Source organism: Bos taurus, chromosome 16, assembly GCF_002263795.3.
Source record: "Bos taurus isolate L1 Dominette 01449 registration number 42190680 breed Hereford chromosome 16, ARS-UCD2.0, whole genome shotgun sequence".
Taxonomy (NCBI): Eukaryota; Metazoa; Chordata; class Mammalia; order Artiodactyla; family Bovidae; genus Bos; species Bos taurus.
In genome coordinates, this window is record NC_037343.1 from 71799871 (window position 1) to 71827085 (window position 27215).

The 27215-nt window shown below is 50.8% G+C and overlaps 1 protein-coding gene across 1 annotated transcript; it reads left to right on the forward strand.

Moving 5' to 3' along the window:
• On the forward strand, window positions 1-5617 carry LOC132342503 (FK506-binding protein 5-like). The gene is made up of 2 exons (XM_059875827.1): window positions 1-417; window positions 747-5617. Exon 2 carries the CDS (start codon window positions 4976-4978, stop codon window positions 5606-5608), a length of 633 nt encoding a protein of 210 aa, XP_059731810.1. The 5' UTR covers window positions 1-417; window positions 747-4975; the 3' UTR covers window positions 5609-5617.
• The last annotated feature ends 21598 nt before the right edge of the window (window positions 5618-27215 follow it).

The following is a 27215-nucleotide window of genomic DNA, read 5'->3' on the forward strand; positions in this document are numbered from 1 at the left end:
GGGTGGTGAGGGACCAGAAAAGACCGAGGGCTTCCACCACACCGGCTTGTCGGGGCAGCTCCGGGCTGAACCTCTCCCCCTCCCTCAGCGGCCATCACCTCTGGGCAGGATAAGATGCAGGAGTGGGAACCCAGCCTGCCTGGGTGAAACCCGCCTGGGACCCGGGGCAGGTCAGGCTGGCAGGAGCGTTGTGAGGCTGGCAAATTCCGTGCAGGAGGGAAACTTGGCCTCACGCCATCTGCTCACCTGGCGCCAAGGCCCAGGGTGATGACAGTGGTGGGGAGGGTGGCTCAGGGTTGCTCGAGGTGCCAGGCAACAGACAACACCAAGCCTCAGCGTCGCCCGTGCTTTCTGGGCCGCCAAGTCTCCAAGCATCAGCCCACGCCAAGGAGAGCAGGGTCAACGGCATGTGAAGTGGTGAGCGACCTACAAAGCTAACTCTGCTCTTGCTGTGGGCCACAGACCTTGGAAGGTGGGGCTTGGGGGTGGGGCGCAAGGACAACTAGCATTTACTGAGCTTTTACTCTCCGTCAGACTCTATTGGCTACAGCATGTAGTAGCTCACATTTCTCAGCACGACTCCGAGATTATGTCCATTTTACCTCTGGGGAAACTGAGGCTTATACATGATGGGTGGTGGAGGGGGGGCCCACAGCGGAAGGGCACACAGCTGGGGAGGGATTCACCTGCTGGCCCAGATGTCTGAGTCAGGCTGTTCCCACTGCCCTCGACTCTGCGTCGTCAAGGAACCTGCCCTCCAGGCCCCAGCCCCAGCCGTGGACCCGCCACTGCACTGCTCCAGCCCCCTTCTGAGGCCCACAGCACCCCCACCTCGTGATCAAGTCCCCGGGACCCCGCCGAGTGTCCTGTCTCTCCAGGAAGTCGGTCACCCCGCTGTCTGGAGGAAGACAGAGCTGGGAGTGGAATGTGGACTTCTCTTCTTTCTACCTCTTTCCCTGGGCTGGTTTTCTTCTGGGAAATCGGGTAAGCCATCATCAAAATAGCGAGCAGAGCATGCAGTTACAAAGGGGCTAGCACCGAACTGAGCTCTCATACCCCTCGCCCCACTCCCACCCTGGTTGGTGGTTCCCGACTTCCTCAGAAGGTAATTGAAAACTCAGGTAGAGTTGACTTTATTAGGGCCCCGGCCCCAGCCTGCATCTGTGCTTTCCCCGTCCTTCCCCTCGTCTCCTCTGTCACTGGAGGTGATGAGGGCAGGAGGGTGGACTGTTTGCTTCTCTGTGATTTTCTATTCTGTCTCCCCCACCCCTATTCAGGGGCCAAGGCTAACTTGTGACTTGCAGAAAATGCAGGTCAGTTTAGGTCACAGCAGGATGCCTTACCAGGGACTGATTCAAAGGCCCTGGGCTTCTGGGAGGGGCTGGCACTCAGGCAGGGGGCCGGCAAATGCTGTGAATGTTTGGAGGCCTAAGCTCACCTCTGTCTCATCAGAAGGGAGGGGAGTGCAGACCCACAGACACAATGGTACCACCGCAAAGCAGCAGGCTGTTACCTGAAGGAGCATCTTGGGTCCCCACCGTCTAGCCCCAGGGCCTCCCCATGCAGATTGACTTCTTGTACCTGGTCTTACAAAGTCAGGGCTGACACCTGGGCTGCTCTGCTTCACAGTCGTTAAGTCAGTGTAATGATACCACTCTAATGAGGAGAAAGCAAAGAGGGAATAAAGAGCCTCTTGATGAAGGTGAAAGAGGAGAGTGGAAAAACTGGCTTAAAACTGAGCATTCAAAAACTAAGATCACAACCTCTGGTCCCATCACTTTATGGCAAATAGAAGGGGACAAAGATTTTATTTTCTTGGGCTCCAAAATCACTGTGGATGGTGACCACAGTCATGAAATTAAAAAACGCTTGCTCCTTGGAAGGAAAGCTATGACAAACCTAGTCAATGTATTAAAAAGCAGAGGCATCACTTTGCCAACAAAGGTCCATATAATCAAAGCTGTGGTTTTTCCAGTAGTCATATATGGATGTGAGAGTTGGACCATAAAGAAGCCTGAGCGCCTTGAAGAATTGATGCCTTCAAACTGTGGTGTTGGAGAAGACTCTTGAGAGTTCCTTGGACACCAAGGAAATCAAACCAGTCCATCCTAAAGGAAATCAACCCTGAATATTTATGGGAAGGACTAATGCTGAAGCTGAAGCTTCTGAACTTTGACCACCTGATGAGAAGGGCTGCCTCACTGGAAAAGACCCTGGAAAGATTGAAGGCAAGAGGAGAAGAGGGCAGCAGAGGACAAGATGGTTAGATAGCATCGCCAACTCAATGGACAGGAATCTGAGCAAACTCAGGGAGATAGTGAAGGACAGAAAGCCTGCTGTGCTGCAGTTCGTGGGGTTGCAAAGAGTCAGATACGACTTAGCCAACTAACAACAACAGGTGTTAGTGTAAACGACCTCTGACCCTCCTTGACCTGAGAGGTTGTGCAGGTAGACTCAGGATCTACCTGCACAACCTTACCGTGAAAACACAGAACCTCAGAGTTTGCTGTGTTCGTTTTCTAAGCCTAACCAAGGATCTGAAATAATATCTATGTCTCCAGCCAGCGTGGGTAGCACAGGGCTGGTTAGCTGAGCGCAAACTGTAGGTGAAGGGACCCTGAGCCACACAGACCTCACCACCAGCTGTGTGAGTCAAGCGGGGCCAGAGCTAGGAGCTCCCACTTCCTCGTCTGTCCAAGCGGGGTGGGAACCTCTATTTCACAGAGTCTCTGGATAAATAGATAGCGCTTCCATCTCTCCTGGAACACCGACAGCACTGAATTTATGTTAGCTGTGATTATACTTTAGAGTCACAAAGCGCTGGGGGCCGCAGTCATTCGCTGAACAATAGTCATGAATATTCATAGCTATTGTTCAGAAGATCTGAGGACCAGGCGGTGGTGGAGAGACCTCCCTCAGGGAGTCCAGTGGGAAGACAGACAATAGACAAAGAACTGTGTGTGTGGTAGGCACTCAGCAAATATTTGTTGAACAAATTGCAAAAGGCAATGAATTATGATGGGAGCATGCAAAGTGCCATGTGGGCTCGTGCAGGGGCCCCCCTTCCCAGACCTCCCTGGGGAGGTGACGCTGAAGCCAAGTGTCAAGGATAAGGAAGGTTTGGCCTGGTTCTTCTCAGCAACCTTACATGTGCATTTTCCAAGAGCTTAGGTGGGCTGGAGCATCATTCTTGGTTAGAAGGGTAAACCATTTCAAGGGTCCACGGTTTGAGGGCAGGGCACGGCAAGCCCAGAGATGACTTTTTTAAGCCCGGTGAACATCCATTCTCTGCCCAGTCACTTTTAGAGGAAGGAGGCTGCTGGACAGTCCTCTCCCTCTCTTCCCACTCCACCCTTGGCCCCATGCTGCCATGCGTACTGGGGGAACAATCGAGAACTCTCATACAGTCAGAAACCTCAGGCATTATCTCCTAGCAGCCTTGCTTCTCACAAAGACCTCCTTCCTGGCACTTGCACATCCAAACTACTTCATCTAGTCTTTAAAGCCCGTGGTGATCAGGAGTTTAAAAGTCTGGAGCCAAGTGCTGAGCCAATTTGTTGAGCAAAATCTCCCGTCATGTTCCGAATGGCTCAGTGAAAGAGGTGCCACAGTTATCAGCCTGGTTGGAAGCACACAACAGTTAAGTAACTTGTCTAAGATCGCTTCATTAGCCAGCAGCCAGGCTGAGATTCAAATCCACAGGTCAGACTCCCCAGGGCTTCGGCTCCACTCTTGACCTATCGGCTAAAGTTAGCCTAAGGAATTTGCCTTCCTCACCTCTGAGCCTAAACCAACTAGACCCTCCAGATCTTCAGCACTACCAGGACATTTCCCTCCAGAGATGTCTTCAAGATTCACAGTCTCACACTTAATGATGGGTCAGAATGGTTCCTAAAGGAAAATGTTAAGAAGCTTGGCCTGTGAGAACAGCCAGGACCAGCAGGAGTCTCTGCTCTGGCTCCAGGGCCCTGCTCAGTGATTCCTGGGGCAGAGCAGGCAGAAACTACCCTGAGAAAAGCACCCAAAACAGTGTCCATGGGCATATTAAGGGGTGGGTCAGATGGGCAGCTTCCTGGGGTGCTGAGTGTCACTGAAATAAGTGCGGGATTGATTTCTGTCTCTGCTCAGAGCTGTGACATGAAAGTTGATCCAGCTTGCCAAAGAAAACAAGCCACTCAATTCAGTTCAGTTCAGTTGCTCAGTCATGTCCGACTCTTTGCAACCCCATGGACTACAGCACACCAGGCCTCTCCATCCATCACCAACTCCCAGAGTTTATTCAAACTCATGTCCATTGAGCTGGTGATGCCAACCAACCATCTCATCCTCTGTCGTCCCCTTCTCATCCCGCCTTCAATCTTTCCCAGCATCAGGGTCTTTTCCATTGAGTCATTTCTTCACATCAGGTGGCCAAAGTAATAAGCCACAAAGTAGGAATAAAACCTGTATTTACCTCTATTGAATGTCTTCCACAGGCTGTCTTGTGCAGTGTTGCTGGGTCAGCAACCCTAAGGTTGACAGTCACCTGAACTGAGTAGTTCCATAGGGCAGGGACAGGTGTTATTTACTGAGAGTTAGTTATTTATCTTCAGAATGTAAAGCATGTTAATGTATTTCCTATACTGAGCAGTGTTGGTTGTACTGCAGTAGCCAAGGGCAGGTTAGACCACTGTAACAAAGACATCCCATAAAGACATAGGGTAGTGATCCTGGATCAGCAAACTTTTTCTGTAAAGGGCCAGAGAGTAAATATTTTTAAGTCATACAGACTCTGTTGCAGCTACTCAAATCTGCCACTATAGCATAAAAACAGCCAGCGGACAATAAATAAATGAATGAGTATGGATGTGTTCCAATAAAACTTTATTTATAAAAATTGGCAGGAGGCCACAGTTTGCCCACCCATACACAACAGCAAGGGAGGCTGGGAAATGTAGTCTGGTTCTGTGCCAAGGAAGAAGGGAGACGTTGGAGGATGGCCAGCAGTCTCGGCCACACCCAGACAGCCTCCATTTTACTGTCACTGTCTTCTTGCTTTCTCCTTCAAAATTTGCCCATGCTTGAGGAGGAGGAGGAGGTGGTGAAGTTTGAGGAGGAGGAGAAGGAGGTGGTGGAGGAGGAAGAGGAGGAGGTGGTGGTGGACAAGAAGGTGGTGGTGGTGGTGGTGGTGGATAAAGAGGTGGTGGAGGTGGAGGAGGAGGAGGAGGAGGAGGAGGTGGTGGTGGAGGAGGAAGAGGAGGAGGTGGTGGAGGAGGAGGAGGCGGTGGTGGTGGTGGAGAAGGTGGTGGTGGTGGTGGTGGAGGAGGAGGTAGTGGAGGAGGAGGTGGTGGAGGAGGTAGAAGAGACGGTAGTGGAGGAGATGGTGCTGATGGTGGTGGTGGAGGTGGAGGAGGAGGAGGAGGAAGTGGAGGAGGAGGAGGAGGTGGTGGAGATGGTGGTGGTGGAGGAGGAGGTGGAGGAGGAGGAGGTGGTGGTGGTGCAGGAGGAGGTGGTGGAGGAGGAGGAGGAGACAGTAGTGGAGGAGATGGTGCTGATGGTGGTGGTGGAGGTGGAGGAAGAGGAGGAGGAGGTGGTGGTGGTGGTGAGGAGGAGAAGGAGAAGGAGGTAGAGGAGGAGGAGGTGGTGCTGGAGGAGGAGGTGGAGGAGGAGGAGGTTGTGGAGGAGGAGGTGATGGTGGAGGAGGAGGTGGTGGTGGTGGTGGTGGTGCTGGAGGAGGAGGTGGAGGAGGAGGAGGTGGAGAGGAGGAGGTGATGGTGGTGGAGGAGGACATGGAGGAGGAGGAGGTGGAGGAGGAGGAGGTGGTGGAGATGGTGGTGGTGGAGGAGGAGGTGGAGGAGGAGGTGGAGAGGAGGAGGTGGTGGTGGTGGAGGAGGACATGGAGGAGGAGGAGGTGGAGGAGGAGGAGGTGGTGGAGATGGTGGTGGTGGAGGAGGAGGTGGAGGAGGAGGTGGTGGAAAAGGAGGATGTGGTGGAGATGGAGGAGGAGTTGGTGGGGGAGGAGGAGGAGGTTGTGGAAGAGGAGGAGAAGATGGTGGTGGTGGTGGTGGTTGATGAGGAGGTGGTAGAGGTGGAGGAGGAGGTGGAGGAGGTAGTGGTGGTGGTGGAGGTGGAGGAGAAGGAGGTGGAGGAGGAGGAGGGGGAGGAGGAAGAGGTGGTGGAGGAGAAGGGGGAGGAGGAGCTGGAGGAGGAGGAGCTGGGGGAGGAGGAGGTGGTGCTGGAGGAGGTGGTGGTGCTGGAGGAGGAGGAGGTGGAGGAGGAAGAGGTGGTGGAGGAGGAGGGGAGGAGGAGCTGGAGGAGGAGGAGCTGGGGGAGGAGGAGGTGGTGGTGGTGGTGGAGGAGGTGGTGGTGATGGAGGAGGAGGAGGTGGAGGAGGAAGTGGTGGTGGAGGAGGAGGAGGGGGAGGAGGAGCTGGAGGAGGAGGAGGTGTGGTGGTGGTGGTGCTGGAGGAGGAGGTAGTGGAGGAGGAGGAGGTGGTGGAGGAGGAGGGGGAGGAAGAGGAGCTGGAGGTGGAGGAGGAGGTGGTGGTGGTGGTGCTGGAGGAGGAGGTGGTGGTGGTGCTGGAGGAGGAGGTGGAGGAAGAGGAGGAAGAGGTGGTGGAGGAGGAGGAGAGTGGAGGAGGAGGGGTAGGAGGAGGAGCTGAAGGAGGAGGAGCAGGTGGTGGTGGTGCTGGAGGAGGAGGTGGTGGAGGGAGGTGGTGGAGATGGAGGAGGAGGAGGTGGTGGAGATGGAGGAGGAGGAGGTGGTGGAGGAGGAGGAGGTGGTAGAGGAGGAGGGGGAGGAGGAGGAGCTGGAGGAGGAGGAGGAGGTGGTGGTGGTGGTGCTGGAGGAGGAGGTGGTGGAGGAGGAGGAGGTGACAGCTCAGTGACATCGGGAAGCATCACCACCATCCATCTTCAGAACTTTTTCGTTTTTCAAATGGAGACTCTACATCCTTGAACAGTAATTTCTCAGTCCCCCTCTCTTTGCGGCCCCTGGCAACCATCTTTGTACTTTCTGTCTCTATGAATTTGACTACTCTAGATATAAGTGGAATCGTGCTTTGTGTCCTTTTGTGACTGGCTTAATTCACTCAGCATATCTTCCAGGTTCATCCCTGTCATAGCAGGTGTGAGAATTTCCTTCTTTCATAAGGTGACTAATATTCTGTTGTATATGTAGACCACATTTTCTTGTCCATTCATCTGCGAGTGGACACTGAGTTGTTTCCACCCTTTGGTCATTGACTCAGCCATTTTGCTCCTAGGACATGAGCCAGCTTGTGCGTGAAGCCAAGGCTTGGATTGGAAGAAAGCACAGATAAAGGAATTCCTGGGACTGGGTTGAGCTACTGGCCCGAGCTGATCCCAAGGGATGCCCTATCTCTGGATTGTCAGCTCTGTGCAACGATGAATGTCTTCTGATTGAATTGATTGAATCCCAGGACTTGCGGGATCCAACTTCCAGACTGGGGACTGAACCTGTGCTCCCTTCAGCAGTGAAAACCAGGAGTTTCAACCACTGGACCACAGGGAATTCCCAAGTTTTAGGTTTCTTTTAGCTATAAACCATGTAACTGATGCATCTGTCAAGAAGTTGCCTAGTTTCACATCTGCAAAAAAAAAAAAAACAAACAGAAAAGAAGCAGAACCACAGACAAGAGGGAAATGTTTTGTTGACAAGAATGCCGGGAAAAAGCGTTCAAGCACATTTAAGGAAGACTTTGTAACTATATCTATGCTAGTTACTTCTCTCCTGATGAGTGGGAATGACTAATGCTATGAGTGATGGAAAACTGAAAAGACAAATTTGATTAGGTTAAAATGTTTGGTTATATCCAGTGTATGTCCCAAATCCCAGATTTTGACATTTAAAGAAAGACTTTTTTTTTTTTTAATTTACCAATTATTATTTTTTTTATTTGGCTGCACTGGGTCTTGGGTGCAGCACATGGACTCTTGCATTACAGCGTGTGAGCTCTCTAGCTGCGTGTGGCATGAGGGTTTATTTGCTTTGTGGCTGTGGGATTTCGGTTCCCTGACCAGGGATCAAACCTGCATTCCTGGCATTGCAAGGAGGCTTCTTAACCACAGGACCATCAGGAAAGTCCCTAAAGACTTTTATTGAAAGAGAAAATTGAGGTTTTTCTTAGGTTAGTATTAGTGTTAGTTGCTCAGCATTGTCTGCCTCTTTGCGACCCCACGCACCGTGTAGCCCACCAAGCTCCTCTGTCCATGGGATTCTCCAGGCAAGAATACTGGAGTGAGTTGCCATTCCCTTCTCCAAGAGATCGTTCCGACCCAGAGATCGAACATGGATCACCTGCATTGCAGATGAATTCTTTACCATCTGAGCCATGCTGGCTAAATGAACTCCATATTATTCAGAATAATATTTATAGACTTAGAACAAGGGAATAGGATTATGAGCCTGCCCAGGGCTCTCACGTCTCCATCTGCCTCAACTGCAGAAGAAGCTGAAGGGCTGGGGCTTGGAGGTCTTCTCTGGGCAGCGGCACCTTCTTTGGTGGAAAATGCCCTGAATTCACTAGCCACTGAGACATCTTTCCTTGCTGAATTTAACTCTGAGAAAATTTAACTTCTCCGGGCCTCTCTTTCTTCATCCGTAAAATGGGCTTCTTATTATCTTTCCTATTCACCTAACAAGGTTGGTGGTGACACTGAGAAGCGCTAGGCAGATTTAAGGTTCCAGGGGGAAAGCAGTGAACCGACCTTCTGTGCGAAGTTCAGCTGCCCGAAGGCAGGGCAGTAATCTCTAGAACAGCCAGGCCCACCCTTTAGACTACTGTGGAAACCCAGCTGCCAGAATGCCTGCGACAATCCCCAATCACGTGTCTCCCAAGGAGGAGATGGGCACCCGGGCCCGGTTTCCCTCCTGCACAGGTGGGTCCTGACCCTGAGGCTGGTCACATTCACGCATGCTGTCCGGTTTAAGCTTCTACATCTACCCCAGGGGGACACTCCTCTGAGAGCGGAAGCAAAGAGGGTCGGAGGGCTCACAGCCCCGGACCCTGTCACACAGCTCGTGAGCCGCAGAGTCCAGATTTGCACCCAGAGCCTGTCTTAGTCTCTGGAGCTTGCCCTGCTGTTCCATGCTGCCCTTGTCTCCAGGCCCTGGACACTTTCTCCTGCCGTGTCTCTGGGGGTTCCCTTCCTCTGCCAGCCGGTCTATGGTCCCGTGAATGTTGTTGGTTGATGGGGGGCATCCTGGAGGAGAGCGGGGGCTCTCAGGGCAGAGACAACGGGTTCCCGGGACACGTGTCAGCTCACAGGCCGCGGCCCTGCATACACATTCCTCACTCTTGCCCTGCCTTTGGGGCTGCCTCTAGGAATAAGCACTGACACCCAAGAGGTTGGGGCCATAGGAGTTTCTCAGTGAAATAATTCTCCACTTATTGGTCCCAAAGACAGAAGACTGCCCTGGAGGTAAGCCCAGGCGTCAGCGGGGAAAAGAAGTCGGAAGAGTGAGCCGCCTGCCTCCTGGGGGCCCCATGGGCGTACAGAGCCTCGGCTGGAGAGCAGGTCCATGGCTTCCTCCTCCTTGGTGTCCTGAGCCTGCCAGATGGCCTGGCACACAGCAGGCCCTCAGTAGGTTCCTGTTAAAGGAATGAATGAATGATGAGGGCGGTGAGCGATCTCCCAGGCCTGCCTCACTTCCTGTCCCTCTGCACCGTTTTCTGCTCCTCGGGATCCCTGCTACATCTCCTTCTGGTCTCCACCCCCGCCCTCCTGACCTGTCTGAGTTGACCTCCCTCACCTCGCCCCTCCCTATGCGCCCTTCCTTCCTCCCAGTAGCCTGTTCTGTGATAAGGGTTGTTTAGCTGCCTGTGCCCAGATAATTCTCCTTCCTGGCCTCTGCTGAGTTCCCCTACCCTGTGACTTGGACTAGGCTGACCCATTTGACTGAACCTTTGTCCTCCTTGCAAATATATTTATATATTTTATATATAAATAAATAAATATATATATTTTATATATAAATAAATAAATATATATATTTTATATATAAATAAATAAATATATATATGTGTGTGTGTGTATATATATATATATATATATAAACTCTCTTAAATCCAAGCCGTTAATGTAAGGTAGCTCCCAGAGACAGACTTTGGGTGTCAGCTGTCCCGAGGAAGCAGGAATGAAAGACTCTGCCCATGCAGTGAGCCTGAGCCTCATCCAGAGACAGAGATGCCATGGGTCCCCCCTCTGGTGGTTTCCAGGAGGCAGCCTGTCGGGCACGCCGCTCTCCTTGGTGCGAAATCTGAGTGGCGGTGTGCAGAAGAGTTTCATGGAACTTGACAGCCTGCAAAGTAACTCCTCCTGTCACTCTGCCTCCTGCCCTCCTGCCTGGTTGGGCCCCTGGCTTTCTGAGAACGTCCCATGATTATCCCCGAAGGTCCCGGGGTGCCTCATCTGTGTCCCCGACAAGTCCCATCTGCACGGCTGTACCCTCCAGGGCTTTCCCCCAAGCAGCTTCTGTCACTTCCTGATGGGCCCTACCACCTCTTGCATCTGTTTCTGCTGAGCGTGCGACTGTCAGAGGTCTTGCTGACCACCCCATGTGTGCATTCAGCTCCAACAGAACTTGAGCTCGACCTGGGTCTCCTCCCAACTCAAACCTTTATTTCTGGAATAGTTAAAAGAACATGTTAAGAGAACAGATTTAGATTGACCAGTATTTGCTGAGCACCTGTCTTCACCACTTTCATGAGTTTTCTCACTGAGCCTTCACCACCTCGTGAAGTGGGCAGTATTCATGTCTCATATAGGGAACAGGGACCTACTCAGACCAGCTCCAGCAGGAGGAGAGGTTTGTAGAAAGGATTCATCGCAGAGACTCCAAGGGAAAAATGAGGCACAGCCGAACAACTTGCGAACATCTGAGAAGGGAGGAGTGTGCAGACTCACAGTGACTGATCTCTGCTCCAGTTGGCGCTGCTCCATCCCACGTACTGTCCTGTGTGTGCCTATGAATTCGCCTCCACACGCAGCAGCAGTTGCAGTCCTGGCCCAAGTGAATGAATTTACAGGCAGGGCTCAGTTGTCAGATTCTTTGAAGACTTTGAGGTAAGAACATGGTAGACAGACAAATGCACCAACACCACCCCACTCCCACCCCGTAAGATGTCTGTGCCTACCCAGTAATTTTACTGCTAGATATATATCTACTAGAAATGGAGACAGATGTCCACACAGAAACTTGTACATGAATGTTTATAGCATGTCATTCACCATAGCCAAAAGATGAGAACAACCCAAACGTCCATTAACTGATGAATGGATAAACAAAATGTGGTATATCCATAAAACAGAGTATTAATACGCTACAACATGGATAAATCTAAAAACCATCATGCTAAGTAAAAATTAGACATTGAATACCATATATTGTATGATTCCATCCATATGAATGTCCAGAATAGGGAAATCTATAAGGACCAACAGTATATTAGTGGTTGCTTAAGATTGTGGGCCAAGGTGGAGAAGAGTAGGTGGGTGAGGGTTGAAGTGAATAGGGTTTTTCTTGAGGTGATGAAAACGTTCTAAAATTGCCTGTGGTAACGACTGCACATATCTGTGAATATACTAAAAACCATTGACTCGTGCACTTTAAATGGGTGAATTGTATGGTATGTGATTTATATGTCAAGCTGTTAAAAGAATTAACAGAAAAGATGTCCATGTCGTAATCTTCAGAACTTGTGAATATGTTACCTTATGCAGAGGGGATTGAATTAAAGATCTTGAGATGAAGAGATTATCTTGAATTTTCTGAGTGGGCTTAATGAAATCACAAGGGTCCTTAAAGGAGAGAAGCAGGAGAGAAAGAGACAAAGGGAGTAGAGATTTGAAGACGCTAAGGCTTTGAAGATGGAGGAAGAGACCATGAGCCAGGAGTGAAGGTCACTTCTAGAAACCGGAAAAGACAAGGAAATAAATTACCCCCTAGACCCTCCAGAAAGAATGCTGCTTTGTGGACACCTTGATTTTAGCCCAGTTTAAGCCATTTCAGACTTCTGCTCTCCAGAGCTGTAAGACACTAATAATGTGCTGTTTTAAACGGCTAAGCTTGTGGTAATTTGTTACAGCTGCAAAGGAAACTAATACAAAAGGTTGCAGAGACAAGGTCATGCCAAGGTCATGCCGCGTGAGTTTTGGAGCTGCAACATCAAGTTGTCATCAAGCCAAAAAGTGTAGAGAAAGTAACATGGCTTCCTCCAGGAAACCTTTCCTGACCCCCTTTTCCACCTGACACTATTTTGCAGGTCTCCTCTGGGATCCCACAACAGTGACTACCATCATGCATGGCAGCCCTTGATTACCCTCGTTTCCCTCAGTCAGTTAGAGATTCCTGAAAACAGCAGGATCTCAAAGGCTCATTTTTGCATCCCGGTGCCTAGAATCATGTCTGGCACATCCTAACTGTATAGCTATTTGGTGACTGAAGGAGTAAGGCCCCTGAAGCCTAGAGGTTGTCAAAAGTAATGACCATAGCTGGTCTTTGTTGAATTCTTCTCGTAGTCAGAGTTTTATATTCACTTCCTTTTACAATCCTCAAGTCAGTCCTGTGAACCAGGTGCCATCATGATCTCCATGACACAGAAGAGAGAAAAGCTCAGGAAAGGTGAACATCTCGCCCAGCCTGCCTCAGACCTGCTCAGCACAGACCGGAGCCTCTGCTGACCCTGTGCTCCAAGTGGCTACTGACGAAAGGAATTACAATTAAGGAAAAGGAAAAGTTCAGTTCTTTGAGCACACTAACCACACAGGGACATCTCAACTGCCCACTAACCACGCATGGACAGTGGTTACCCTGCTGGGCAGTGCACATATAGGAAATTTTCATTATCGCAGGAAATTCTATTGCACAGCTTTAAGGTTCTAAACCACTGAGCCTGTCACTAGAGCAAATAAGATACGTCATTTCAAATCCTCGATTGCCTTGAAGAACATAAAGGCAGACCCGGCACTTCATCTTTCCAAGGCAAGAGTCTGGGTTCTTAGGGAAACTTGCCCTTCTGGGGTCTGAGAAGTGGGGACCGCTCTCTCTGGAATTCTCAGGGCTTGTGCCGGTTAACACTCCCCATCACCTGAACAGAGCTAAGCAGGTTGCTGCCCACGGGGAAGGCTGTGTGGCTGGATCATGATGAGGATGCTCCCAGCTGCCAGCTCCTTCCCTTTGGAGCCCTGGAGGGTGTCCTTGGGACACCATTCTTCTCCTTTCTGATAAAGCAGGCCTCACACATACCCACTGTTTGCACAGATCCTTTATGCTTGTGTGGTAACCAGCTCACCAGAAGCTTCCAGAAGGACAGTGGGAGGGGATAGCAGAAGCAGTAACAATATTAAAATAACACGTAGGGAGTGCCTCGTGGAGCTCTTGCAGCACTAGAGCTGCTTTATAGGCATCATCTTAGTTAATCCTCACGAGAGCCATGCCGTGCTCAGTCGCTCAGTCCTGTCTGACTCTGCGACCCTATGGACTGTAGCTGCCAGGCTCCTCTGTCCATGGGATTTACTGGAGTGGGTTGCCATTTCCTCCTCCAGGGGATCTTCCTGACCCAGGGACCAAACCCGCATCTCCTGTATTGGCAGGCAGATCTTTTACCACTGAGGCGCCTGGGAAGCCCCCAATTCTCACAAGTAGACATTCTTTTAGCCTCAACTCACAGAGGACAAAGCTGAGACCACAAAGCCAGGTTGGCTTGCGCAAAGTCACGCACAGGAAGTGGCAGAGCTGGAACAAGAACTCCAAGTTCTGTTCAGTTCAGTCACTCAGTCGTGTCCAACTCTTTGCGACCCCATGGACTGCAGCACGCCAGGCTTCCCTGTCCATCACCAACTCCCAGAGCTTGCTCAAACTCATGTCCATCGAGTCGGTGATGTCATCCAACCATCTCATCATCCTCTGTCGTCCCCTTCTCCTCCTGCCTTCAATCTTTCCCAGCATCAGGGTCAGTTCTTCGCATCAGGTAGCCAAAGTATTGGAGTTTCAGCTTCAGCATCAGTAAAGAAGCCATTTTTATGTGATGGCCACTCAGTCTGGGGAGCTGCTCCCTGGATTCAGTTTCCCCTGGAACTATCATAAGATGGAGGAAAGGGAACAACCAGAACTTAACGAGCTTGCTGCCAGCCCTGAGTGCTCCTTGGCCAGGCCCACGGGCCTGGCTGCTTCCCCGTGTGGGCAGAGAGGAGCTGTTGGGGCTGAGTAAGCTGCCAGCAGGGATCTTCCTGCTCTCCCGCCTGCAAAGATGCTCCCTGAATCCCACCAAGTCCACGATGACTGCCATCCCTCACTCTCTTCCTCAGGGAACAGGATGTGTGGTTCTAACTACAGGGGTGGGATAGGGGGGTTTCAAGGGAGTCCCCACCCCCAACCCAAGATTATGTAGCAGGAAGGGAAAATCTCAGGCCAGTAACACAGCCTGTGGTTTCTTCGGGGAAACCACAGAAGACTCAGCTCAGGGTGGCAAAACCCACATTCCCCCAACACAGGGTGTGGCCTGGGAGTACCTTGGCTGCCAGTACCTAGGCTGGCACAAGACCTCCCAGGCAGCACCTTCTGATGGCCAGTAGCTCTTCTGTCTGTTTGTCCATGCCCCCTGAAGCAGGTGTCTGTGCTGTTGGCAGCCCTGTGAAGGGAGCGCTGGTGAGAGAGGAAGGCGTGACACTGGATAGTGAGGAAAAGGGCTTCTAGCTCTGCCCTCGGCAGACTCCCGGCATGAGGCAGAGACATATCTTTTTACCCCAGAGAGGCTCCCAATCTGATGGGGGAGGCACACCGTCTCTAAGAAGACTCCTAGAGCAAACTCTGATCTAATGAGGGGTGTAGGGTGCATCCAGAGAGAAGCGAAATTCAGACAAAATTCAGGAGTCCCTTCTCAGCCCCCGACCCCGACCCCACCCATTTGCCTACCACACCTTCTTTGCTGTCTTGATCTGTGGGTCTCACCTTCTTGCCCCCATAGCAGACCCATGACCCTGAGCAAGTTCCAGTCCAAGGGTAAGGGACAAGCTCTTGTCACCTATGCATATTGGAATGCCAGACACGTGGTGCTGCTTGAGGCATCACCTTGCTTCTACTTGGACTGATGTTTAAAAGTGAATAATTCATGAACGTTCATACTGTATTTTTGGTAACATCCTCAGCACACATTCTTGTGTGGACCTCTGTTTTCCTGTCTCGGGTATGTACCTAGGAGTGCCGTTGCTGCGTCGTACAGTACTGGCTTACATTCCCACCAGCAGGGGGTGAGGATTCTGATTTCTCCACATCCTTGAGCAGGTCAGTGTGAGATGCCCATCAGATGTCCAGCTGGTGATGTCGAGCCAGTGTGGACTTCAGGGAGAGGCTGGGCTGGAGACTCTAAGGCCGTCATCCCTTGTAGGGATGGTGGGTAAGGTTCTGACACTGTGAGATGGCACAAGGACTGGGCGTGGCCCCAACAGCCACAGGTTGGCAAAATGAGGAGGAACCAGGCAAGGAAAATGAGAGGGGCGTCTCAGGAGAGGAAGGTGCAGGCCCGGGAGACCATGGGGGCAAGGCAGGGAAGCCCTCCTGGGAGGCGGGAGGGAGCAAGTCGTCAAATGCTGCTGATGGGGAAGACAAGGGTAAGACCTGACCACCGCCCTGGGCTCCATGGAAGCTTATGATGATCCTGACAATGGCGGTCTCATGTCAGCAGTCAGCAAAAGCCTGACTAGACTGGGGTCAGGGGAGGGTGGGGGAGGACCTGGAGACCGGGAGTGGAGACAACTGAGAGACGTTTTTTAAAAAACAGCTTTATTTTTATATTTACTTGAGTATATATATATATCTGAATCACTATATACCTGAAATATATACCTCTGCTATATACCTGAAAACAATCACAACATTGTATAGCAACTATACTTCGATAAAAAAGTGTCTTTTTATTGCTATATGGGGATTTCCAGGTGGCACTAGTGGTAAAGAACCTGCTGCCAAAGCAGGAGACGTAAGAGAAACGGGTTTTATCCCTGGTCAGGAAGATCCCCTGGAGGAAGGCAGGGCAACCCAGTCCAGTATTCTTGCTTGGAGAATCCCATGGACAGAGGAACCTGCTGGGCTACAATCCATAGGGTTACAGTCAGACACGACTGAAGCAACTTGGCACACAAGCGCGTGCACACACACACACACACGTATACATTTTTAGATTCTTTCCCATAACAGGTTATTGCAAGATATTGAATACAGTTCCCTGTGCTATACAGTAAGACCTTGTTGTCTTTGCATAATACTTTTCGTGTGCTAACCCCAGACTCCTAGTTTACGCCCTCCCCACCTCCTTTCCCCTCTGATAAACATAAGTTTACTTGCTGTATCTGTGAGTCTGTTTCTGGCTCCTAAACAAGTTCATCTGTGTCGTACTTTAGATCCCACATGCAAGTGACATTACGCGGTGTTTGTCCTTCTCTGTCTGACTTCCTTCAGGTAGTATGATAACCTCTAGGTCCGTCCACATTGCTGTAGAAACGCAGCTTTACTGAGATTCAGCTCCCACTTACAGTGCTCAGTTCAGGGGCTTTTGATACATTCACAAAATTGTGCAACCATCACCATAATCTAATTTTAAAACATTTTCAGCATGCTCCCCAAAGAAACTTGTAGCTGTCAGTCCCGCGTCCGCTCTTCCCCAGGCAACCAGTCTCTAAGCACATGTCTAGTCTGGACTTTTTGCAAAAATGGAGCCATGTAATATGTAGGCTTTCGTGGCCGCTTCTTTCACCTAGCGTAATGTTTTCAAGGTGCGTCCATGTTGTAACGTAGGCCAGTACTTTATTCCTTTTTATGGTTGAATCAGTATTCCACTGTGTACATTTACCACACTTTGTTTATCCATGGATGGACATGGATTGCTTCCCCCTTTTGGTTTTTATGAATGATGTGGCTGTGGGCTTTTGTACATAGACATTTGTTTTCATTTCCCTTGGGAAGCAGTTTGGAAGGGAGATGAAACCAGAAGCCTATCCATAAAGCTCCACTCACCTCTTTCCTCACATTGCAGTGATATTTTGAAACTACCCAATTCTCCAAACTCTATTTACTCATCTTGGCTCCCTCTGAGTGCCCAGGACAGAGCCCTTCCTGGGGAGTGTGGGGGTGGGATGGTCCTCTCTGAGTCCTTCGCATCCGATGCTAATATCTCTGCGTGCTTCATACCTCCTGGTGCCCCAGCTCCAGGGCCTTTGGGGAGTGAGGAGGCTGAGCCTTCCTCCTGGGATGGGCATCCCGGAAGACTGCCACATCCTTTCTCCCGCTCTGGCTGGCACCAGGCCACATCCCATGCCAGTGTGTGGGGCTTTAGCCATGGGAGCCCTGAGTTCTGGCAAGGGCTGCACTCTGCCAGTCTGTGAGGTCACCGTGCACCTGCCTATCGCTTTCCCTGGCTCCCAGGTCCTCCTCCTGGCTAGCTGTCTCCCTTGCAGGATCGTGGCCCTCATGGACCCTGAGACAGAGGCACACAGATGCATCTGGTTTGCTCCCGCTGAGGGGAATTCCGCAGGAGGAGGAACAGGAAAGCGTGATTAGGCAGCCTGCTTTACTCTGCTGACCACCAGCCAGGTCGGGAATTGGGGGAAGGCTATGGCCACATTTCCTTTTCTTTTTGCTTTTGGCTACACTGAGAGGCATGTGGAATCTTTGTTCCCCGGCCAGGGATCAAACCCATGCCCCCTGCTGCAGAAGTGCAGAGTTTTAACCATGGGACCCCTGGGAAGTCCCCGCCTGTGGCTGCCTTGATCCTGAAACAACCGGGAGCCGCCCCCCCAACCTTGGCCCCCAGTTGCCCCTACTGCAGGCCCGACATCAGTCTAGTGGCCCCCGGGGCTGGCTGGCTGTGGTAATAGTGCTCTGACATCCGCCTCTCAAAAGTATAGGGGCTGGATGCATGGCTTGGCGGTGGCAAATGGAAAAGTATGTGTGGAGTTCGGGGAGGGGTGTGTGGCTCAGAGAAGTACATCTGGGCACCACCAACACTTGCTTCTGTGGTAGGTCCTTGCAGAAACCTCCCATCAAGCTTTTCCCCCAAAGCCAAAAATGTTCCTAGTGTCCATTCCCTAACTATAGGTCATTGGACAGTCTTCAGAGACTGAGCAAGGCTGCTTGCTCCCATTAAACAAAGCTATAAACCGTCATTCAGCCCACTTCTGGCCAAGGCGTCACCACCCGCGGTGGGCATGCCTCTCAAGGCCAAAGTCAAAAATCAACTGTGTACTTGGCATGAGTGAAGTCTGTGGTCTTCACTCCTGCTGCCTGCCACATCTCCCCAGCCTGGAGGGAAGCATGGGCTAAGGATAAGCCTGGAGAAGGAGAAGCCTTGAAGGGGGTTGGAAGTCATTCTTCTTATTTCCAAACAGGGAAACTGATGTTGAGCAGTAGGAAGCCTTCCTGCAGAGTAAGATTGAAAGCCTGGCCCAGTTGCTAGATTATGTACAGCAGCTCCCATATCCTCATCTGCTTGTCTAAGGCACATAATTCCTCATGCTAGTTTGACAGCTGAAGAAACCAAGGCTTAGAGGCTTGGGTTATTTCTGAGTCACACGGCACACGAGGATTATCATGGATTCTATCAATACCTCTGGCCACTGACGTCCTTCCCCTCCCCCCTAGCCCAGGGCCATCATCCCAGAGCTTCGAGAATGACGTTGCACCCTTGAGGCTCCAGGAACGACAGACAGTCTGGAACCACAGAGCCCCAGAAGTGGACACAGTGCAGATATTCAGAGCGTGGACTTGAAGACAGGCAGCCCTGAGTTCACTGCCGGCGGTAGGACTTGGGCAAGTTATTTACCTCCCTAAGCAGTAAAGTGGGCCTAATTTTAGTACTTGCGTTACAGGGTGCCATGAAGATGAATGAGATCATGTCAGGAAGGGCTCAGTTGCAGGCATGGGCTTTGTGCTCTCCACATTGGAGCCTGTATTGTTGTTGTCGGACTTCCCCGGTGACTCAATGGTAAAAAATCCTCCTGCAATGCAGGAGATGTGGGTTCAATCCCTGGGTCAGGAAGATCTCCTGGAGGAGGGTGTGGCAACCCACTCCGGTATTGTTGTCTGGGAAAACCCATGGACAGAGGAGCCTGGCGGGCTACAGTCCATGGGGTGGCAAAGAGTTGGGCACAGCTGAGCAAGCACATTGTTATTGTCAGCCCGAGACCTGAGGCTCCGGCATCGCCTCACTCCTGTTAATCCATCCTGTCCCTTCTCCTGGGTGACATTTCAGTTACAGGGAGCCTTAGCCATGGGAGATGTGCCAAACATCAAGGGCTTAACGCTGACCTCCCCTTTAAGAGGGCGCATTACCTGATCTCGTGAGAGGTACCAGGCCCAGGCCCCATGGCTGCCTCCCCCTCCCAGCCAGGGAGTCAGGATGATCACCAACTGCCCCTCTCTCCTGCTCGTCTTCTTGGTGGCGGCTAACTCTCTGGGGGTGATTGGGGGGCAAAAGACTGTTGCAGGAGAAGCTGGGGTTCCCAGGCTCATGTGCATTGGTTACCTGTCCTCTGATTCAGAGTCACAGACGAATCAGCCTTGGAAGACCAGGAAACAGGGTGGAGAGCTTAAGACTCACAGCTCCCTATACCGACGGGCCCGAGAGCCCAGTCTTCCCGCCTCCGGAGCCGAGCAGTGAGTGCCTGGACCCAAGTGATGACAGCCCCTGAAGCCTCCTCTGTGCGGGTGAAGGAGGCAGAAAAAGAGGCTGGTCTGGAAGAAACGATGGGCTTCTCTCCCCACCCTTTCAACAGCCCTGCTCCAGTGGCAACACGTAGAAAGGAATTACTATTACTATTATTCCAATCGAGATATAATTATAGCAGGTCCCGAAGCAAAGCCCCCACACCTTTGCGCTGCTGGGGAAATTAGGCTGTAATTACATCCTGGAGTCCTCCTGCCTCATCACCTCCTTCCTCTCTGATCTCCCCCTCCAGCCCCGCCCCCACAGACATGTCTAGGACTTCTCTGCCTCTGGGCCAGAGAGATCACTTTGTCTCCCTACCTACTCCCCACTGCCTCTGGAATTCAGTTCAGTCACTCAGTCGTGTCCGATTCCTTGCGACCCCATGGACTGCACTACACCAAGCCTCCCAGAGTTTACTCAACTCACGTCCATTGAGTCGGTGAGGCCATCCAACCATCTCATCCTCTGTCGTCCCCTTCTCCTCCCACCTTCAGTCTTTCCCAGCATCAGGGTCTTTTCCAAGGAGTCAGTTCTTCGCATCAGGTGGCCAAAGTATTGGAGCTTCAGCTTCAGGATCAGTCCTTCCAATGAATATTCAGGACTGATTTCCTTTAGGATTGACTGGTTGGATCTCCTTGAAGTCCAAGGGACTCTCAAGAGTCTTCTCCAACACCACAGTTCAAAAGCATCAGTTCTTCGGCGCTAAGCTTTCTTTATAATCCAACTCTCATATCCATACATGACTACTGGAAAAACCATAGCTTTGACTAGGCAGATCTTTGTTGGCAAAGTAATGTCTCTGCTTTTTAATATGCTGACTAGGTTGGTCATAACTTTCCTTCCAAAGAGCAAGCGTCATGGCTGCAGTTACCATCTACAGTGATTTTGGAGCCCCCCAAAATAAAGTCTATCACTGTTTCCATTGCTGCCTCTGGAAGACCCTACTTTTAGCTCCAGCTTCCCTGGTAGCTCAGACAGTAAAGAATCTGCCTGCAATGCAGGAGACCCATGTTCAATCCCTGGGTCAGGAAGATCCCCTGGAGAAGGGAATGGCAACCCACTCCGGTGTCGTTGCTTGGAGAATTACATGGACAGACCATGAGATTGCAAAGAGTAGGACACAACTGAGCAACTAACAGTTGCACTCCACTGAGTTCAAACTCAGTGGGCAAATGGGGGTGGAGCCTCCAGAGCTGAGGTCACTGGTCTGAAGGACCTTGGTCTGGATCCTCAGGCTGGGGATGGCCTAGGCAGAGGCCCAGCAGCCACAGGACCCGAGTCAAGGGTCCAGAGGGTGGAGGAGGTCCGGGGACCTGGGCGTGCAGCGAGTCTTGGAGTTGGTTCTCTGATTGGACTTCCCTTCTGGAGACTCCCTCTGACCACGGTCCTCCAGCGGGGTGGAGGCACTGAGAGAGCCCTGATGGTGCAGGAAGGGGGAGCCCTTCCAGGGCTGAGAATGGGCTCTAGTCTAACTAACTCTTGGAAATGAATTGTCCAAGGAGACACACATGCTAAGAAAGCAAGAGACTTTATCAGGAAGGTGCGCCTGGACGGAGAGCAGGAGGGTAAGTGAGCCCAGGAGGACTGCTCTGTCACGTGGCCCGAAGGCTGGGGTTTTATGGGGACAGGATGAGTTTGCAGGTTCTGGCCTGCAGTCTCTGGCCAGTTGTCTAGCTTGGCCCATAGTCTGCCTCGGGTTCACTCCTGGTCTCAGGCATATCACTCAGCCAAGATGGATTCCAGCGAGGAGGAATCAGGGAGTTTGGTCGTCTCCTTCCTCTTTTGGCGCCTCCTGAACTCCCTCAGGTTTGTGTTTGGCAACAACACTGGGTTCTTTATTGGAACTTCCCTTGTGAGACAGCTCAGGCAAGCGGGCCTGGCCAAGGTGAGCAGTTCAGTCAACAGTTCCCAATACTGTGACCTGCCTTGGCTGGGAAGTCTGGCTCAGGTTCTTCAAGGAGTGGTGCAGTGGGGAGGGAAGGTGGTCTGGTTACCGATGGGCTTCTTGGCCATTTTGTTGTGGATGCAGTCAGTGAGGCACCAGGGCTGCTGAGATAAGATAATGCTCCCCACCCAGCGGCCCCACTGGTCGAGATACCAGTTGCCTTCTTCTCCTTCTGGAGGAGATGACTCATGAGAGAGGCAGGGTAGGGAGGGCCCCTGCAGTTCTTTCTGTATGAACACATCCCAGGAAGCTTCGCAGTCCAGGAAAGGCCTGCGAGCCTGGGAAGAAGGATGGGCACTGGCAGCCCAGAGAGCCGTGTGACTCCTCCAGGATTCTGAGATGTGGAGATGGGGCCGCCCGCGCCCCGCCCTGCAGGTGCTCCACCGTTGCTCCAAATTCTATTATGGACAAATCAAGCACAGTGTGGGTCCTTAGCTTCCTTTCTGCTCCCATGGAGTGTGCTTCTGTTCAAACACATCACTCAGGGGATTTAGATCTTCTGCAGGGAAGAGAACACCTATGAAAGGACCCTTGAATGATGGCCTGAGTGGCTCAGAAAGAAAGTTGTGTTAGTTTTGAGCACACCACCTTCTGTTTCACTGTTCAGAGTCTGCAAAGAATGGGGTAAGGAAACAAAGTTCTGATGGGGTAGCCCGCCAGAGACATCACATGTCTCCAGTCAGAGACTTGTTCTCTTCCCTCAGAAAGTGGAAAGTGAAACTTAGTCACGTCTGACTCTTTGTGACCCCATGGACTGTAGTCTGCCGGGTTCCTTTGTCCATGGGATACTCCAGGCAAGAATACCAGAGTGGGTTTCTGTTTCCTTCTCCAGGGGATCTTCCCCATCCAGGGATCGAACCCAGGTCTCCCGCATTGCTGACAGATTCCTTACCATCTGAGCCACCAGGGAAGCCCTCTGTCTCTTCTGACTTTTCCCCATTCCTCTTCTTAACGCAAGTTCTTCCAATGTTCTGGGTGTCTCCAGGGGCCAAGGGTATGGGGCAGAGAGGGGGAATGGCCAGCCTGTACTTGACATTCAGATGTGAGGTGGGACCACAGGACTAGAGCAGTGAATCTGCCTGGGGTGGAGTGAAGCATCAGAGAAAGCTTCCGAGACATGACATCAGGACTGGGCCTCAAAGGAGGAGAGACTTCCCCAAGTGGATGAGCTCAAGAGGGCCTCTGGGCCCAGGCAGGGTAGCCAGGAAAAATGCAGAACTTTTGATAGAACATTTGAACTTCAGATAGAAAAATCATTTTTAGTACATGTCGCAAATAGTGCTTGAGACAAGTATATACTAAAGCGAAGTTTGTTATTTATGTGGAATTTAAATTTAACCGGGACATCCTGAATTTTGACTTGCTAAAAGAAGCAACTGCAGTTCAGGAAGCAGCGGGAGCAAAGACAGAAGGAGTGCTCGCAGGAAGGAGTGATGACCAGCCTGGTCGGGAGCCCCAGGGCTCCAGGCCTCAGCAGCCATGATGGATTTGACCCACAGGTCCTGACTTAGCTCAGGAGCACAGACCCCCTGTAGCAAGTGCCAACACTTGGCTGTTGCTCTTAGCTGCTGCGCCAGCTTTTTATTCCCAGGACCACCTCATCACCAGCTGGAGAAACCCGGTGCCAAATTGCTTTTTCTACTTTCCCAAGCGTCTGCACCCAGGCCCTTCCCTTGGGTCAGTAGTCAGTCAAGCTACTGACCACCAGTCCTGCACCTGGCCTTGTGCTTGGCCCTGGGGATGCATGCACTTATAGAACAAACAAAGCCCTTGGATAAGTGAAATTTACAACACACACCTTTGTAAAACCTCTTTTGACAGTATAAGGGGTGAGTGGGAGTAGGCAGTAAAAAATGTATATGTAAAAACATACAAACACCATTTCTCCTTTTATTTAAAGAAATAGCTATTTCAGAGAAAGGAAACTTCTGAGCCAGAGGCCTCCCCTGGAAATCTTAACTCCTTTATCTCCAGCGTGGAGCTGGAACAACTGAGCGCTCAGAGCTCCCCCTAGCATTTTTCACGCGCCCTGGGAGCAGGACACTTTTGCAAGGTACAGGCGGAAGGTGACTGTCCCAGACCCCAGACGCTAGGCTGATGTGGGGCAGAGAGTGCATCTGACAGACGGAAGCACCGCTCTCTCCCCAGTCCCCAGCCACCTTAATAGACACTTAATTAGAAACACAAATTGGTAACAATAAGACCATTATTTCTCTCAAGGTTAATGATGGCCTCCAAGTGTACTGTACATGCTCTGAGCACCTCTCATGCCATTTAGCATCTGTGCCGAAACAGTCCTGTTTTATAGTAGATGCTATTATTGGCCCCTCTTGGCAGCTGAAGAAATGACAGCTCAGAGAGAGTGGGAAACGTGCCCAGGGTTCGACAGCTGGCAAGAGGCAGAGCCAGGTCTGAAGTCGGGGCTTCAAGACTGCAGACACCCCCAATGTAATTACAACACTAAAGACCTGGAAGGGTGGTCTGTGCACTGAGGTCTGGAACTGCCCACGAGTAAACACAAATGTGTGTGCATTTCCACAAGTGAGTTTGCATCCACACCCGGGAACTGGTCTCAGACAGCCTGTTCACTGGTTAAAGGCTTTGATTAAGCCGACTCTTTGTGACCCCATGGACTATACAGCCCATGGAATACATTCAGTATTCTCCAGGCCAGAATACTGGAGTGGGTAGCTGTTCCCTTCTCCAGGAGATCTTCCCAACCCAGGTCTCCTGCATTGCAGGTGGACTCTTTACCAGCTGAGCCACAAGGGAAGACCTTGATTAAGCCAGGAGACTTTAAGTAAATTATTTATAAGTTGGAGATGCAAACTTTCCTTCATTGTTCTTTGCTCCCTGGAGAATCACTGTCTCGTTTGCAATCTCTAGGGCAGTAGTTCTTAGAATGCAGTGCGCATACCAGCCGCATCAGCATCCCAGCATCTGGGAGCTTGTTTCGTGTGTGTGTGTGTGTGTGTGTGCACACACGCGTGTGTATGCTCAGTCATGTCTGACTTTTTGCAACCCCATGGGCTGTAGCCCACCAGACTCCCTTGTCCATGGGGTTTCCCAGCCAAGAATACTGGAATGGGTTGCCATTTCCTTCTCTAGGGGATTTTCCTGACCCAAGGATCGAACCTGGGTCTCCCAGACTGCAGGCAGATTGTTTACATTGAGCCACCTGGGAAGCCTGGAAGAATGCATATTTTTCTGAGACTTCCCCGGGGGTCCAGTGGTTAAGATTCGGCCCTCTAATGCAGGGGGCACGGGTTCAATCCCTGGTTGGGGCATTAAGATCCCACAGTCTGCTTGGTGTGGCCAAAACATAAAAAAGAAAGAAAGAAAAGAAATGCACGTTTTCTGGCCCCACCCATGACGGCCACTGAATCAGAAGCTCTGGTACGCAGCCACTTGCTACGCTCCGGCATTTCTGATGTTCCCTCAAATCTGAGAGCCACGATTCTAAAAGGACTTATGCTTTCCAGCTGCTGCTATCTCTAGGCCCTTTGCTCTACTGATGGCCAGGAGGCAGACATAAGGGGCTTGGGGCTGGGACTAGGGCTCTCTGGGCCCAGTGTGTGGCCTGTGATAGATACACAATTCATGAATTTTGAATAATGAATATCTGGCACCCAGGGTTCTCATCTCTGTCACCACGTCAGGAGGGGACTGTCACCAGGATGACACTTTGGCTGCCACTGCAATGCCAGGTTCCTCAGGGGCTCAGGCAGGCCTGAGGCACCCTCAAGAATGGAGGGCAAATTTTTACTTCTGCTCAGGATGAACACAGACCTCGAGAGGGCTGACCATGCTTCTGACCTTTGGAATTTTGAGCAGGAGGTATCAAAAGGGTTAAAAATTACCACGGGGACAACTGGGCTATCTAGTGATGTGCTGATAACCCAGTTTTCTGAGTAGGAGGCCCTGGCCTGCAGAATTTGTGATTGCCTTGATGTAAATACGTTGGATCATAGAAAAAGCAAGAGAGTTCCAGAAAAACATCTACTTTTGCTTCATTGACTATGCCAAAGACTTTGACTGTGTGGATCACAACAAACTGTGGGAAATTCTTCAAGAGATGGGAATACCAGACCACCTAACTTGCCACCTGAGAAATCTGTGTGCAGGTCAAGAAGCAATAGTTAGAACCAGACATGGAACAACAGACTGGTTCCAAATCGGGAAAGGAGTACGTCAAGGCTGTATACTGTCACCCATCTTATTTAACTTATATGCAGAGTACATCACGCAAAATTCCAGGCTGGATGAAGCACAAGCTGGAATCAAGATTGCCAGGAGAAATATCAATAACCTCAGATACACAGATGATACCACCCTTATGGCAGAAAGAGAAGAGGAACTAAAGAGCCTCTTGACCTCTTGATGAAAGTGAAAGAGGAGAGTGAATAAGTTGGCTTAAAACTCAACATTCAGAAAACTAAGATCATGGCATCTGGTCCCATCATGATTCATGGCAAATAGATGGGAAAACAATGGAAACAGGGAGAGGTTTTATTTTGGGGGGCTCCAAAATCACTGCAGATGGTGACTGCAGCCATAAAATTGAAAGATGCTTGCTCCTTGGAAGGAAAGTTATGACCAACTTAGATAGCATATTGAAAAGCAAAGACATTACTTTGCCAACAAAGGTCCGTCTAGTCAAAGCTATGGTTTTTCCAGTAGTCATGTATAAATGTGAGAGTTGGACTGTAAAGAAAGCTGAATGCTGAAGAATTGATGCTTTTGAATTGTAGTGTTGGAGAAGACTCTTGTGAGTCCCTTGGACTGCAAGGAGATCCAACCAGTTAATCCTAAAGGAAATCAGTCCTGAATATTCATTGGAAGGACTGATGCTGAAGCTGAAGCTTCAATACTCTGGCCCCCTGGTGAAAAGAACTGATTCATTTGAAAAGACTCTGATGCTGGGAAAGATTGAAGGCAGGAAAAGGAGTCGACAGAGGATGATAAGATGGTTGGATGTCATCATCAACTCGGTGAACATGAGTTTGAGCAAGCTCTGGGAGTTGGTGATGGACAGGGAAGCCTGGTGTGGTGCATTCCATGGGGTCGCAAGGAGTCGGACACGACTGAGCTACTGAACGGAACTGATGTCTTTAAATAATCATAGCAGTGCTTGTCTAGTGTATTGTTCTCAGGACAGGTACTGTTAGACCTATTTTACACATATTAATGATTGAATGCTCACAGCCCTCTGGGAGAGGTTCTATTTTCATTCCCATTTTATAGATGAGAAAACTGAGGCACAGAGAACTTAAGTAATTTGCCCAAGCTAGTAAAAGGCAGAGATGGGATTCAAATGCAGACAGGGTGGCTCCAGAGTGCATGCTTTTAAACCACGTGGGGAAAGTCACTTAGCATGGGGCAGCAGTTTTGGGGGGATGAACAAAGGAAAATACATATATCAGCAAGCTGGGACTTATTTGCTTTTATTGCCCTTTTGGTAAGCAAGGCAGGTTAAGGGTAATGTCTCCACAAGCCTGCCCCTGCCCTCTCAGGTAGACTGGGCTGGAATGGCTCAGGAACCTGCCCACCATTAGAAATATGGCAGGC

What these genes read in the sequence shown, in the direction of transcription:
- LOC132342503 (XM_059875827.1), top strand. Translation starts at nt 4,976, where the DNA reads ATGGCCAGCAGTCTCGGCCACACCCAGACAGCCTCCATTTTACTGTCA.